This window comes from Centruroides vittatus, unplaced genomic scaffold, assembly GCF_030686945.1.
Source record: "Centruroides vittatus isolate TY-2023 unplaced genomic scaffold, ASM3068694v2 contig_5, whole genome shotgun sequence".
In the NCBI taxonomy this organism is placed as follows: domain Eukaryota; kingdom Metazoa; phylum Arthropoda; class Arachnida; order Scorpiones; family Buthidae; genus Centruroides; species Centruroides vittatus.
In genome coordinates, this window is record NW_027122286.1 from 3,834,850 (window position 1) to 3,852,227 (window position 17,378).

Below are 17,378 nucleotides of genomic sequence, written 5' to 3' on the forward strand. Positions count from 1 at the left end.
GCATGCATGCTATATGTAAGGAAGTTTCATCTTATGTAAGGTTACAACTGACTGACATACATAACACTCACATGTTTCAGCTTCTTTAAAATGAGAAATATCCAATAGACAATGATAGAGCATCAAGGCTTATAAGATAGCCCTAAGGGATGAAAGATTCTACAGGGATTTAATTTAGGTAGGTTCTACTAAGAGATCCCTCAAAAAATATATAACTGAACAAAAATCTGATACAGAGAATAAAAGGCAATCCACCAACTTTTGTACTTATGGGTGATAATGAAATTAAAGCTAATTTACAAGTGACTTTGATTAGAAGAAGACCAACATGGAACAACTGAAGGTATTTAAGGTATGCTTCAATCACTTGCATTTTTGCAAGTGATTGAAGTGTACAAGTCATTGATGTAGATGGTATAATAGAATTTTGTAATTGTATTGTAAAATTGGTCAATTCTTGTCAACATCTCATTGATCAATTTTTGTGTTTAAATTCAAATTTTATTCAATGTTCTTTGTCACATTCTGTTTTCAAACATTGAAGCCTATGGCATTCCATTTTTGTGAAGGAATAGTTTGAAGCAGATCCTAAAAGTAAATCTAAAGTATTTGTTTTCTAGATTTTCATTTATCTGCTGAGAGAAATTCAAGGTTAGTGTTTTTAATTTTACTGACTACTTATACTGACATACCCAAAAATCAAATACAAAGTTCTATACAATCAGGAACTATACTACAAATACACACCTCAAATGGTCATAGAAAACAACACAAAATATATTATGATGGCTCCATAATCACAGAAAAAACAGTTCATAACAATATGTTAGGCCACAACTCCACTAGTGCAAAAATGTAATCATGTGACCAAGATATTTTACGCCTGAGCAGGTCGTAAAACCAGCATAAAAGCGAGTTGAGCAGTGTTCAACTTTTGATGTGAATACGGCCATAAAACGGTACCATCCACCAATCAGAAGTCAGTGAAATCTAGGTCATTGTGACGCAGTGCAAAAATGGTGGAAAACGAGCTTTTTTGTATGTTCTCTTGTGGCTACTCTAGAATAGATCTCGAAAGATTTATCGAAAACATCCGAAAGTATTCATGTATCTATCACAAGAGGTATCCCAATTATAATGGATGCCTAAAACATGTGATATGGATGACCAAAGGAAAATTCTTCAATTTCGAGGAGTATATAGTAAAAAAGCTAAGCTTATAAGTGCTGTATATTATCTTAATAATATGATAATAAAAGTAAAGATATTATTTTTACTACATTTGTAATTATAGTACAGAAAAAACTCGTAGAATATAGTCATTGTCTTTATATTGATATATTATGTATACAACCGTAATAGTACCAGCGCCATAAAATACTTTGCTAGCCGGACCTCCACCGCAATCTGAGCACAAACGCAAATAGGTCATGTGATTAAAAGCTTTTACGGCAAAGGGTTTTACGGCCGTTTTTGCACTAGTGGAGTTGCAGCCTTAGACATTATATTCATTGACAAACAAAACAGAAAAATTTATTTAGAAAAATTGTAGACCTATAACCATAGCATATATACAGAATACATACACTAAAAAATTAGTAAATACTCAACTTGCTCACAAAATAAAACATCTATGGAAAATGGATGAGGTACTTCTGCCAGTAGGCCTTTCTTGCACATCTGTCATATCTTATACATTACATAAGTTTTGATTTGTGCTTTAAAACAGCATATATATCACACTACGGAAGGTTGTCATAATAAATATTTATTGCTAGTCAGGAAATTCTTAAACACAGATATTTACATGAAAAACTTATAAAACAAAACAATTTTATGTTGTTATGTTTTGTCTTTGGTCCAGCATAGCACAGGGCATTTATGTATATGTCATATAGGATGCACTCCACCAATAGCAACATAATACAGGAAATCCTTGTTAATTCAAACTTTGATATTTTGAAGTCCTGTTAATTCGTAACCATACTTTTGACTCGACCAGGAATATAGAAATTTACATGTTAACCCTTTCCATGCTGGTGATCTACAGCAAATAATTGAGTGGAATTCGTCATGCGGCGCAATTTTTGCAGTTTTTGGATAACTTTTAAATCGCGATATTTCGCTTCAAAATTGCGCTATGTTTAATCTGTTTTTTGTGTTTGATTAAGAACATATCACAGTTTATGATTGTTTAATTTTTAGTTTAATAAAAATTTAAAATAATATTAAAATTTGAAGCTTACGAACAAAAGAAAAAATAATTAATTTACAGAAAATCGCTAAACTTTGTACATTTGTTAGTTAGATACATCTGTCTTCTTTTAAATAAAAGAAACCTCAGCTCTCTAGCTAGAGCGGGGGAGAAGTTATTGCTATTATTTACACTATGTCTCTAATTACTTGGCAGGGAGCGGAGTCGATTGTTATCGTAAAGCAACACGTAAAAGCTTATCATCATTTTACCGAAATATTTATGGCCCAGGGGTGGTCACAAAACACTTTTTGGCTTAAAGAAAGTCAATTGACCTACAGAAGAGCGAATCAAAGCTAAGATCGCTGGAAAATCGAATATAACGCAAAATAATCAAATTTTTTTGATTAATTATGCCTAAAGGCGTATGCCGCATCACAAATTAACAGCAAGTCATTTGACATACGCCTAAAGGCGTATAACTGCATGGAAAGGGTTAAGGAATTCGGTTAGTTTGAAATATGGCTAGTTCGAAATTCAAAGTAAAAATTCTGTCCAAACTGTGATATGCATATATTAACTTGTTTGTTTAGATCAAGGTTCCTCCATACTATAAGAAAACAATAAACCAAGAACCATTCTAATCTGGCCAATGTGGCTTTGCTTTTACAATAACACATTGAATGCCACCTTTCCCATAGACTAGCCTTTTTTTTCTCATTTCATAAAATACAGCTGGCTTTTGGGATTGCAAGATTGAGCTACAAATATGACAACCTTCTGTTGTTTTATTGTTGTTATTGTTGTTGTTATTATTAATTATTAATTAATGAAATAGTATTCTGTATATGTAGCTGTATTCAGTTTGCTTAATAAATTACATGAATTACATAACATTTAGCATTACAGAAATATGTAAATCTTGGATAATTCAAAGTTGCAATTATTGTGTCCCCTGAATTTCAAACTAATTATTACAGGAAATTATGGTGATTTCCTGTAATAATAATATTTACTGATATGATCAAAAAATTACATGTTAAGGGATGTTGTAGTAAAGCCCTTTCTAAACACCCCAAATCATGGGTTATTGTGAAACTAATGTGCTGTTTAGAGTATTGTTAAACTTGTTTTCCTGAAGTGCTGCATGCAGCAGTTTCACTGGTTTGAGGTTGAATCTGCAGTGCCCATTTCAGTTGCTTTCCTTGCTGCAACAAAGATGGCTGCTTCCATGGTAGAAAAGTTGAATTCTTATATGATGTGACAGTAAAGTTATAAAGCTTTAATCACCATAAATTGATATTCTGTTTATACTAATTTTTCTTTTAATATACTTATTAGTAAAATAAAATCATATTTGACAAAACTTGTATATTTAAAATGTTTTATTATTTACTTAAGAAGCTGCATATAATAAATTTAAATTATTAATTTAAAAGTACTCCAACTTAAAACTGGTTATATTTGAATTAATAACACTAAAACCTATAATTAAGCTGTTTTTATAAAAAATGCAAATGCTTTTGCCTGGGTTGAATGTGCATCATCAGATAAACTGATCTCCAACTGTTGAAACAACGTGGGATTGCCGAACATGTTTGAAGAGGGGAGGCAGGGGCGGACTGGCCTTAAAATTTCTGTGTGAAAAAGATCATTACCGGCCCAGCCCATAAATAAAAAAAAATGACTTTTTTCTATTTATATTTAAATATATTCAAAATACAACATTGACAAAAATTGCAATAAGCACAAGTCTAGAACATTAATTTTTTATTTAGAAGTTTGCTTTGTTGAGCAATAATATTAACACGTTATATCCGAATAATATATTATAACAACAAATAGGACAATTTTTGCAAGCTTTGCAGTAAGAGGATGAAATCGAATTTTTATCGTTTTCTAGTTGATCATCAGTAGAATGTTCATTTTCGTTTAATTTTATAAAAGTTTCACTGACATTTTCCTTTAAAATATTCCACGACGATTTAAAATGTTGCAAGTCTGAAATAATATTGAGTTGCTTCTGGATTAAACTGTAGTAACACTTTACAGCTCTATACGAAGTGTCCAGTGAAGTCGGGTTAAAATACCAAATAGTCTTTTCAATTAGGGTTGGCCCTCGGGTTGGTTTATTTTTGCGTCTTTAGTTAAAGGATGATAGAATCGTTAACGAATGTACTGTACAGTACATACGTATACTCTCTTGGACTTCACTTAGTCTTGAAAAAGGGTCAAGCGCGTATGGACAGTCTACGAAAGTATATGTGCATTTGTACACAATTCTATCATCCCTTAAAGACGCAAAAATTAACCAACCCAAGGACCAACTCTAGTTGCGTTGAATATATGTACGAAGCGGGCTCTTGGTATTTAGTGCGATTACAAACGACTAGATGTCAGTATTTTGAATTTTTATTTTATATAGCGCTATATTGTTTTGTAATATTATGTTCGACGCTGCAGGTTGCCCATTTACAATCAACGCCATTGTGGATGAATGGCAAACTAAAAATTAGTTAGCCGAACTTAAAAAATAGATTATTTTTAATTAAATCGTTTGGAATATAGAGAAATTATTATTGAATAACATTTTTACTTATCTAAGATAAAGGAAATGATATAATTGGCGATTGAATCCGTTATGATTACAATCAATGTTTTGGTGGCAGGGTGAAAAACCAGTAACTTGTGCTTCCAAAGATTCATAGGGGTAGTGAATAGTTTCTAGCAACGTAAACAAATGACCAACTTTGTCTGTTTTGATTATTTTTCTCTTAGGATGCTTTGTTTGGGCCGAGTCGGCCAATGTAGTGTTGGACTCGGGTCGACCGGACTAATTTAACTTCGGCCTCTGGTAGGGCCAGGTAAAACGATAAAGGCCTACACATATATCTATATTACACCTAAAAATTGAAATTTATCTTACTTAACGAAAAAAAATAAATGAATTTTTTTAAAAAATAAAACCAAACAAAACGGTATATTATGTACATATTTAGAAAAACAGCCCAAATTGTATACGGCCCATGTGGAATTTTCCACATTTTCCACATGGCCAGTCCGCCCCTGAGGGGAGGTGATGTAAGATGAGAGAAGGTAGGGAGGATAATAAGATTTATAGTTCAAAGAAAGACTTCCATGCTGTGGGGAAAGTCAACATCATGAAAATTAATAACAGTGTCATTGCAGATGGCCTTATAAATGTAAAGCTATGTAAGAGACATGCACTGTCGAAGTTCACATCAATGTCTGGGTCAGAGGCGAAGATAGCTAATGCAGTGTTGGCCAATCCTTTTGTGATGGAAGTCTGATGTTCCTTGAGGCAGGTGTTTAAAGTGTGCATTGTAGCACCTATGTATTGTAAGTGGCAAATGGTTCTATAATCAGTGATGGGGATAGTGTAGATGCCTGGTTGGAGATGCATATCTGGATGGTCTTTAGCATTGCAGAGGAGGGAGGAAATTGAGTGACTTTTACAGAAGGTTAAATAAAAGTTATTTTCTTTTATATTTCCTTGTATAGGGAGGCTAGGGCTTCCTGTCATAAGTGAGTCCTATAAACCTGGGTGTCCTGGGTGTGATTTTTCTACGAGGCAGAGGTGGCAGAGGAAAAATGACATAAAAGACCTTTAATAGTATGTGGAGAGTAGCTGTGCTGAGTTATGTATCACTTGATTGTAAGGAGCTCAGTATTTCTGTCATGTGTGTCTGACAAATGGGTGAAGGTCCTTTGAACCAAGGACCTGAACCCGGCCATCTTGAAGGTGAACAGGTCATGGGAAGAGGCAGAAGTGGTGTGTAGATTTTCTGTAAACTTGAGTAGTGATGCGTTCTTTGGATGAGAGAGCTGGAAGTCCAGGAAATGAACAATTTGATTATTTTCTTGTTCAAGACAGATCAAAGGCTGTAGGGATTATTGTTGATTTTTGCAGGAATTCCTGGATACAGGATTTATTCTTCCAGATTATGTGAATGTCATTGATGTACCATGTATATAGGAGAATGTGGTTGGTGAAGGCGGGAAGGATGGCAGTCTCAAGCTGCCAAATTAAGAATTGCAAGAATTGCTGCACTTCATGTGCATTGTTAAAAGACCTTCAGTAGAGACTGAAGCACTTTTGCAGCAAAAGCAGCATGCTGCTCTGCAGTGCTGAATTTAACAAGCTGTCAGTAAACAATAATTGTATCAATTAATTTATGCCACATAAGTGAAAATATATAAGAAACAAATTTGAATTCATATATAATAGTTATTTATTTTATATCAGAAATATAACTCAGTTTTGGAGTAGCTAAAAATGTCTTTTAACTTCTAATATAATTTGTATTGCATGTAGAAGTGTGAAAATTTTTACTAATTAAAAACAGATATTGGAAATTATGCTATGGTAACCAAACTACATGTTTTGTTGAAGTACTTATATAATGTAATTGGTAAATATAAAAATTATATACTTTTTTCATTGATCATTAAATATTTGTTTAAATTTAATAATTTTTTAAATTTGTGATACAATAGTAAAATGTTAAAAAATCCTATTAATGATGATACTTTAGACTTTTAATACAATACAGTTTCTTAAAGTTGAATACAATAAAGGACTGATTAACAGTTGAAAAAAAAGTATGTATATGATTTTATAATGTTGGTCAATAGCTGATATTTGTTTTTCACCATTTTGAAGTTTAAGCTAATTTTTACAGTACAACAACAGATTTTCAAATTGTATTTGAGTTAAAACTAAAGAAGCCTTTTTTGTATAAAAAGACCAGTATGCTTTTCATTATTAATAAAGGTATTTAACATTTTATTATTGTATTGTTGAATTTATGAAATTATTAAATTTAAAGGGCTGTTATTGATAAATTCATTGTAAACATCCTAATATTTTCACATTTCATCTTTGAAGGCATCTTTGTAAAATGCATTAATAACTTTTAAAAATATGCTGCTTTATTCTTTGTAAGAAAACTAACATTTTAGTGAGTAATGTTTTCAATTATTGATTAGCATCAGCATCTAAATTTATATATATTTTAGGTTATAAATATAAAAACATTAATAATACAAACACAAAGAACTTAAATAAGTCATAGTATGACTTGTAATATTAAGTTCTGTTTTCTGAGTTTATATGAGTAATATGATACATGCCTATGATTTTGCAAACAAATTGTTTTTTACTAAAATATAAAAATATTAAATTTTTTAATTATTTAACAATTAGTATTACAAGGCTGTAGGAATAGATCCAGCTGGTCCAGCCATAGTCAAACCACTTTTTGCTGCCAATATTATTACAAATACAATTCTAATTGGGCTTCAATATGAAAAAATTGTAGACCTATAATTTCCCTCTGTTGTCTGTCTTTCCTTAATCTCAAGAATGGTGTTAGATAAATGAGTTTCAAGACTAGATATAGAAAGCTTAGGGGCATGAGGCCCCATTTATTTCAAATTATCTAATAGCATGCAATATGTCAGACCAAATAATAGAATTTTCCGTAGGGGAAATATTAATCCTAAGATATTGCTTTCTTTCTCTCTGGCAATATGTATTTCTCTACCTAGAGAGATTTATAAATTAGAAAAGTTGAAGTAGGTATAAACTGAAAGTAAAATTTTTATAAATAAACTAGGAGACCATGGCTGTAATCTCAGCAACTGCTCTGTTTTTGAGCTGGACCACTTTCCTCCCTACCTATGGCCCTGTATTTAGTAGTAAACATTTCATGAAGGTAACTGATATAAAACAAAATTAATACACAAATTTGCAAATGTCAGAATTCAGTTAAAATTAAAAGAATTTCGAATATAGGTATAATAAGACAAAGGTAATGGAAAATTTTGATTTTAATTAAATTTTAATACTTTTGAAAACATATATTATATTTTTAAACTTATAATAGATAAAATATATATTGCTATACATAAAAAAATCATATTAATTTAAACACAGATAAGACTAATGTTTATTAATGTAATTAGTAATTTGAAGTATGCTGGTGTAAGTGTCTTGTATGTGTTTAAATTAATATATACCAGTTTTGGAAAGTTATTGACCAAAAAATTATATAATTTTTAATACTGTTATACTGCTTTATTTGATTTTATTAATGTATTAAAATATTTATTTGATGAGTTTTGAAATTAAAAATTCCTACTAGTCTCTAGTTTATATTATATATTATATTTTTTTTTAATGTTATAATCTCTGCACACAAAGCTAGAACTAATTTAAAATCATAGGCACAGTTATACTTTAGTAAGTAAATGTAATTTTGTTCATGATTAACATAACATGGAACTTAAATTTTGATATTATTAAAATAATATAGCAGTCTATTTGTTGCTGTTTTTTTGTAAAGATAATGAATGGACTAAAGATTTTATGGTCATTAAACAGCTATATAAAAGTATGGTTTATTGATAACAAGTTGCATAAAGGGTTGCCAAGGAAAGTTTTTTCCAAATTGAAATGAATTCTACATTGTTAATGCTAAATAGCTCTTCACAAAAGAATCAGTAACCTGTAGGTTATTATCTATTTACCTCAAATAGTTTAATCATTATGATATAATTTCTAATATACAATTATAAATTATGTGATATATAAGGACAGTTGTGGCTGAGACAAATTCAAAGATAATGTTAAATAAAAAATTGTTAATAATCACATTAATACTACAGAATAATAATACTTTTGTTTAATTTAATTGAACTTTAAGAAAGATAAATTAAATTAAACAAAAGTATTTGCATTTTTAAGCAAACAAATAGAAAAAAAATTTTGATGTTTGTTTGAATTGTATTTTTATGAAATAGTTTTATTTTTGATTTGAAACAAGTTTCAAGCTATAAACTGTTATAAGTCATAGTAGTTTGTGAGTTTATTTAATACAGATTATATTATTAGATCATATATATTTCCAGTCATAGAGACTGCAATATAGATGAGAATGGTTTGTATTGTAAGATGTATAAATCAAAATTATCTGCTAATAATTTTTGTTTATCTGATGCCATGTAACACTGACATTATTGTCTATTTTACAAAGTTATCAATAAAATGATAATTGCTTAAACTCTATTAAACTTTTTTATACTTATGTCATTTCATTGTAATATAAAAAATCTCTGTATCATTTTCTTCAAGTAAAATATTCATATCATAATTGTTTTATGCTTTGAAATAAAATTCCAATTTTGAATATTTTTATAATGAAATCAGGAAAAAGAATTTCTATAATAATATCAATAATTAAGGAGTTTATCTTATTATTTTATAAGTTGAATTGCTTTAAGAAACTAACTTTAATTAAGCTCGTTTTATTTCTATTTAATTCATATAGAAAATTAAGAAACATTTTAGTTGTAGAGAATAATCAAAGATTGTTCTGTTATCTTTGTTGCCATATATTTTATTATTATAATTAGATCTATTAATTTTTTAATTTTCTAATCAGTTATTCAAAATAAAAATAATAGTAATAGTATATATGTTTATCTATCAATATGTACAATAATGGCTTTATTTTAAGAGTTTTGCATTTCACATGCAGCAAAAAGCAATTTTATGATTGTCATTTGTTGAACTGATAATTTACATGAATATATTTTTTTACATAAGAATAAATTTTTTGCAACTTCTTGAAAATCAAAGATTGTTTTTTAATATAAATATTTTTTCTATTACAAAAAAAGAATTTCTTCAAGGATCCTTGGAACACATTTGATTTTATTACTGTGATAGGAAGTGTCATTGATGCTTTGGTTATGGAAATTGGGGTAAGTACTCAAGTAAGTATCTCAATGCATCCCATTCTAAGAACCAAACAAAACTTCAAAATACTTCCTCCAAATAAAAATTTAAAACTTTATTGTGATTTCTCTGTAATTCTATAGTGCTGTCATTTTCTTCATGGAATGTGATGCATTTCTTCCTGTCTTTTTAGTTTCTTTAGTACAAAAATTCGTAGCTGTTCTGTAAAACTAGTAATTCTTCTAACTTGAATGAGCATGTTTATATGATTTAAATTTAATCTGTTTCTTTGTTGTTCTGTCTACATAATGTAATTTAAAATAAATAAATGAATAAGATTTCTGTCCCTCTTTTATTCACAGAATAAAGACATCTATTATACTGCAATTTTAAAATCATAAAATATATTTTAACAATTATTTTTAAATTTACTAATGTCTTCACTGTGATAGAAATATTTTAAGTTTTTCAGATTTTACAAAAAATAAAATTCATCGAAATTCTTTCAACTTTAAAAATGTTATTGGTGTGTACAGAGTTATTCTATTTGAGATTAAAAAAAGAATGATTTTAGGATTTAAAAGAAAAAAAATATCGTACTGAAGAGAATTCGCAAAGAAAATATTTAAAATGGAAGTGACTCTGAAAATTTGTAAAACCTAAATTCAGCATATTATTAATTAAATTTATTAATTTTCTGAAATAAATTTTTCCTATCTAAATATATTAAAATTAATTTTATAGTAGATGTCTTTAATTAATAATAAAATCTACATGATGTTGAAGTCTTTCTTTCTATTTCTAATTCATTAATGATCATTGATATTTTATTTATGTAATTTATAAACTGAGTTTTTAAATTTAACAAATTGCAGAAGTACAGTATCTAAAGTTTTTAAATGAATAATTAGTTTTAATTATGTTTATAAAAAAAATATATACCTCTGATACAGTTGAGAAATTTCATGTGTTTTATGATCTTTAGTATTTTAATAATGTGAATAAAATTTAATGTGTGTTTTATGTACAAATATATTTAATTTATTTAATAAAAATAAGTTTTAAAATTATTAAAATAAGATGTAAACAACTTTAAGGAATTACTTCATTGTTGAGTTTTAATAATTTTTCTTTTATTAAACAGAACATCCTGTTTATTTGTAATAAAACATTTATGAATTATAAATAAATAGTTAACTCTATTTTTCTATTTGTCAATATGAATAAAACTGAAATATATTTATACAACTTAATCTACAACTTAATCATTTTAATCAACATTATTATAGAGTTTATAGATTTTAAAATTGAAATTTTAAATAAAACAACAAAAAATAATTTTATAGATTAAGTTGTATAAATATATTTCAGTTTTATTCATATTGACAAATAGAAAAATAGAGTTAACTATTTATTTATAATTCATTAACAATATGTCAATAACAATCATTTCAAACATTTATGAATTGATAATACTCATCTTTTATTCAAATATTTGTAAAAGAATTATTAAAATATAAAATTATCAAATATCTTAGACAAAACTATTGTAAGTAAAAACTTTGATGTATAGATTCTGAAGTTCGTTTCTATAGATAACACAGTTCCTTGACACTCCATTCTTTTTAGGCCCCATAATAATAATAGTGTTTTAAATAAAAAGTTTCAGAAAAGCACTTACAAAAATTCAGAGAACAGAAATTAATTAGTGCAAAAGAGGTTTGTATACAACTGTGAAAGTCTCATTCCATAAACCATGTATATAGAGCTAGTGGAACTGCGTTGAGCGCCACCTGTATGCATGCAAAGGAAACTTTTTCGGGAAAACACGAGCATCTTTGGGTTAGATACGTACTGAGACGCGGTGCTTGTTTTCTACCTGTGATAATGAACCACAGCTTTCTGCCACACAAAACTTCAAAAAATAACTGTTGTATGGTCATTTGTAGTGTTACCTATATTACTGTGCTGCCAGGTACAAAGTTTTATTCGTTCCCAAATGAACAATACTCTAGGAGAAAAGAGATATGGCTGGCTGCAATTTAATCCCTGAAGTTAATTAGGGCCTATATAATGATGTGTTGCATTCTAACCTATTATAAAACCTTAGTTGGCTCTATTTTAAATTTAGTTCCCTAATGTAAACTTTAGTAATTTTCTTTTTTCTTTTATATTATTTCGTTAATCTGACAGATATTAATTGGCATATGATGTGATATTTGAATTTAAGAGATCTGTGGAAGAAAGGAGTAAGAAGCAAAATTAGTATTTTGAGGAAATGAAGGTAAAAGTTCTCTTTGTTAATACAATACTATTAGCTACTGCTATGGTCTTTATTGGAGCTCCTCTATATATATGGTTAGTTATTTCATTATTTACCATGCAATGGATATATAGTTTGCTTTTTCCACACCATGCTTTAAATCGTACAAAATTAAGAGTATAATAAATATCAAAATATTAATACTGCTCAATCCTAATGATCTAGTCATTTCAAATATATATCATATACATATATATCTTGCATGCTTCTGACGATTGCGTCAACTTTAGTTTTGTTGTATCCTTTGCGTGTGCTTATGTAAGATGGCTAACTGTTTTGTTGTAAGTACAATCACTTCTCGACTTACGTTCGAAGTTGCAGAACCGAACCCCATTGTAAGTCGAGAAGTGAATGTATTGACTAATGCAGGCATTAATTTGACCGTAAACTGCCAAATGTACATATATATTATATATTATTTAAATATATACTTATAATATATAAATTTATAATTTAGCAAATTTCTATTTATTAAAATATATTTAGTGTTACGTGTAACATACAAAATTCATACAGGATAAATTCATATATTGCAAGAATGCTATTATTCCTCAATAACAATCAAATGAGCAAAATGTTGAAACAAAAGTAATGAACATGAAGTACTAAACTTTAAAATTATCACATTGAAAAATCACTGGTAAGATCATCATCATCAGAATCTTCCTCACTAGAATGTTTTTGTATGGTTTCCAAGTGTAAAATTTTATCATTTAAAAAAAAGGAAAATGCATGTAAAAGATGTTTTTACCATAGCATTTTTCTCTCATCATTGTTTGTCTGCTTTATTCAAGGTCAATTCCGTTTGCCACCTGGTGGGCTTTTTTAATTTATTACAGTATCTTATCTATTTAGTTTCAGTTTTGATTCATGCTGTTTAGGTAGTTCTGTGTATGCTTTGTTTATATTGTCTTAGTCATTCATTTCTTTTAAAATCTACCTGCATAAATTTTTTTGGTTACTTTTTAGATGTACACATCTACAAATTCTCAAATCCTTTGACTATATAGACCAAATTCCACAAAGTTACTTTCTGGGAACCTACAGGAAATGTGGACCCCTCACTCTTCTCTGATTTCATCCTCCTACTTCCAAACCTTTAGAGTAATCTGGACAAATTTTGCACAGTACTCTTTACAATCCTCTAAAAAATAACCTCACTCCTTCATCCTGATTTCATTTCCCACAAATTACCAAACTCTGATTGATTTGGACCAACTTTTGCATAGTTACTCTCTGCTATCTTGTGGGAAAAATATGATACCATATAACAAGGATAATTCAACCCTCACTAGATTTTGGGCAATGCTGGGCAGACTTTGCTAGTCATTCATATTTCTCTACTGATTAATGCATTGATATTAGCTATAATACAAACTTATATAAATTACAAATATTCAAATGAAACACAATAATATAATTTGTTTTCAATTCTGAAAAATCAGCAATGGTCTTTCACAAATACTAATACAGGTGCTCCTCTACTTATGAACCTTCAGACTTATGAACAATTAGGCTGTACAGTACATGTATAGTACATCTAAAATTTAAATTTCACATGAATTCTGAAGTTCATTTTTGCTTGTGTTCTAGCATTGAAGCCAGTCTTTGGCCAATAAAAATAATAATTATTTTTAATAAATAATTAATGTTGACTAATTTTTATTGCATATCATTATTTTTCATTTTCATGCAAATTTTGAGGTTCCATTGCCATTTGTGAGGTGGCATTTTAGTTGGTAACATTGGAGTAATGGCATTTTTCTCTATTGTTTGCAATTTTTATAAAATTTTAACATCTTAATTTTAACATTTTTAAGTTCTTTAAAAATGTCTGAAACATAGTGGTAAATGTAGCAGTGGAGATATGCAAGAAGTGATGCTCTATTACCATGGAAATTAAACTGGACATTATAAAACTGTGTGTTGGTGGAAAAAAAACTATATTTGAAACACTTGCTACAAAGTAGTAATGAGTGGGTAAACATAAGCATAATTTATTCAATTAAGTACATTGAAGGATAAAATGCTAATGTGACAATGTGCGAAGTGCCTCCTATGCTTTGGCACCATGGGACCAAAGTCAACACTGCATTTGTGATGACTAGTTTGTCAGGATTGACACCACTGTGTCTTTTAGATAGACACAGAAACCTAGTTGGCCGTAAATTTCTGTTTTTAGCGTGAGCAGTCACGTTTGTAGGCACTTGAATCCAACACAAGAGATGGCATGGATTGAGGAAGTGCACCAATCACAATTCTAACAATAACAATTCTCCATTTATTAAACTAATTATACAAATAAGGTTAATATTTTATATTTAAACTCTAAAGGTTCCTTGTGAGTTTTAGCCTGGAGAGAGAGAGAGAGAGCGAGAGAGTTTACATATAAGGTTCATAGATACCTGGTAAGGGATCTGAGATGAATCAAAGGATTGATGGAGTTCACTTTTAAGAAGTACAATTTGATGGAAGAAAGTCACTAATGTATCCAGTTGTAGATATCCAACTGTGACTAGGGCGAACTTTGATGATGACGGATTCTCGGACGAAATGCTGTCCCCTTGTTGGCAGACAAACTTCTCTGACTGGACAAACTGTTGTCGTCATCAGTCATTGCCTTTTATTGGGGGTCCTCCCTCTTTTCTCCCTTGACCTTTTATGGCAATGTTGCAGTGCCTATGTCCAATAACAATTTCTCATTGCTAAGTTCCTGGTGATACATTGGATGTATCATCTTGAAAGGGAAGTGAATCCACAGAGGAATAAAATCATATCTTTTACAATTTTTACAATCGTGGGAAAATTTAGCAAAGTATTAGTTTTCAAAATATTAAATTTTCACCCAAAATATTTCTTTATGTCAAGCCTGTATAAGTGGTTATTTTGTGTACAAACATACTTTCTAGGTTAGTTTGTAACTTATGACAAAACCTCCAGAACCTAACCTGTTCATAAGTAGAAGAGAACCTGTAAGTAACAGAACATTTGGGTCAATAACTGAAAAGATGCACTTGCATGCTTGACACAGTTCAATTAGTATGAGAGATAGAGATGTGTTAGTGAATCTTTTTAATGAATTTCAATGAATAATGTATATTAGAGTTATAACAGAAATAATTTAACAAAGAAAAATATTTCAAGAGTAAATAGTTGTCTAGAAACTTCATCTTATGAATTTATTTACTATATCTTAAATATTTTTCTGCTTTGTAAATTATTTTTCTAAAAATGAAGTTATTTTAATATGCAGTTTCATTTATTGATCTGCAGTTTTCAAATTACAGACCTGTAGATTCCTACTTTTGTCAATCTAGATTAGATATGGAAAGCTTAAGAGCTGGAGGCCCTGATGAACTTCTGGTCTGGAATGGAAGTCATGTGATTTTTTAAATTAAAATATTTAAAAATTGCACTCCAGCATTGTGATGATGTCACAATATCTAATTGTTCATTATTGTTGAATTTTATTTTATCAGAAAATATTTTTGCTATAAAATTTGTTAATAATAGTAAATTATGTTAGAATTACCTTTTTTGGGAACAGCTATGAAATATATTTAAAATTTGTAATATATTTTAAATAACTCTACAGTTTATTTTTCAAGAATATTAATTATTTTAGGTTAATTTCTTCAATGTTGGTTTCCTTCGATTATTTCGAGCTGCCCGATTGATCAAACTTCTACGTCAGGGTTATACCATCCGAATACTTTTATGGACTTTCATCCAATCTTTTAAAGTATGTATATTGATTATTTGATTACAATGTGATATTGTAATGTTAATTAGTAATGTTATTAATAAGATAGTCATGTTTTTAAAAGAAATAACTTTATTATAAAAAAAATAATTTCACATTTAATAAAGAAAAGTTGAAATGAAAACTTTAATTAATACTGATGATATGAATTACTAATTTATATAATTTTCATCAAATTATTCAATTACTTAATAATATAAATTATTTTTTTATTAAACAGATAAGTTAGTTTACATTGCAATTTTTTTTCTATAAATCAACATATGATTTTATCAACTAATCACAATAAGAAATCAAACAATTCAAATAAAAAGATGTAATTTATCAATAATTTTTAATGGATTGTTTTCAATCATCATTAGGTTTTCTTTCAGTGGACATATTTAATATTCCAGCTCAATTTTAGTACCTCACAAAACATCAACCTGTAAGCACAGTTTGAACAAAGACATCTGACAACAATTCAGCATTTATAACAGAACAGTAGAATGTTTTAAATGTGCATTATGTTGCTGATCTTCAATCCTGTCATCATAAACTAGGCCTCCCTTAATCACAGCACCTGAGCATCACCACCTGGTCCCAAAGCTTAGTGTGTTGGTGTTGCAGTACCATCCTGGAGAGCTCAGTGTCACACCTTCCCACTGCAACAGAATGATGGTGCTCAGAGATGCGGCTAGAGAGCATTATAATGGTTGCTCCTATATAAGGGGTATGTGCACCAGACCAAGGACAACGCCAGCCAACGGGCCAGGGGGGCAAGATGATGTAAATTGATAGAGGATATGAATTGTATGTAGGTAAAATAAAAACAATTCATAAAGTTTTAATCATTTACTATGTACCAGAAAAGAAATATCTTAATTAAAACATTTTTTTTAACTTACAAGAAGCCTAAGAAGATTATTTTAATTAAAACTTAGCATTTAAATAATTTTTTTGAATTTCTATGGGGGGGCAGCTGCCCCTCTTCCCTTCTGGTGCCACCCTTGCATGAGACACTGAGTTTTCCAAAGGAATAGAGTAAATGCCCAACTTTTCCAGGATCGAAACTGCATTGCTGTCATTACATAAGTCTCCTCAGACTTGGGCAGGGGGAAATGAGTAAATGTAATGTGTTTTGCCTAAATATGTGGCAAATGCTGGCTGTGAGGTGGCCACACAATGGTACAGAAGGATGGACTACTGTCCAGTCCCTTGGGTTGTGTAAGGTAGTTGCAGGATAAAGGGACCTTTTAACTCTGTTTAGGATGTGATTATACTTGGAAGGGCTATATCCCACCGCACATACTGCTGAGTGGATGGTGTCGAGCTCAGAGATGGTAAAGGTTTGTGT

General features: G+C 29.5%; 1 protein-coding gene across 16 annotated transcripts in view; it reads left to right on the top strand.

The window, feature by feature from the left end:
* The window catches only part of LOC136978245 (voltage-dependent calcium channel type A subunit alpha-1-like), a 637,477-nt gene that overhangs the window by 355,811 nt on the left and 264,288 nt on the right, over positions 1–17,378 (top strand). For 11 of the 16 annotated variants that reach the window (XM_067273927.1, XM_067273930.1, XM_067273917.1 and 8 more), the window contains 2 exons: positions 9,899–9,994; positions 15,905–16,021. In XM_067273927.1, coding sequence (XP_067130028.1) covers positions 9,899–9,994; positions 15,905–16,021 — 213 coding nt within the window. The remainder of the gene's footprint in view (positions 1–9,898; positions 9,995–15,904; positions 16,022–17,378) is intronic. The other 5 variants (XM_067273923.1, XM_067273921.1, XM_067273919.1 and 2 more) reach the window with 1 other exon arrangement.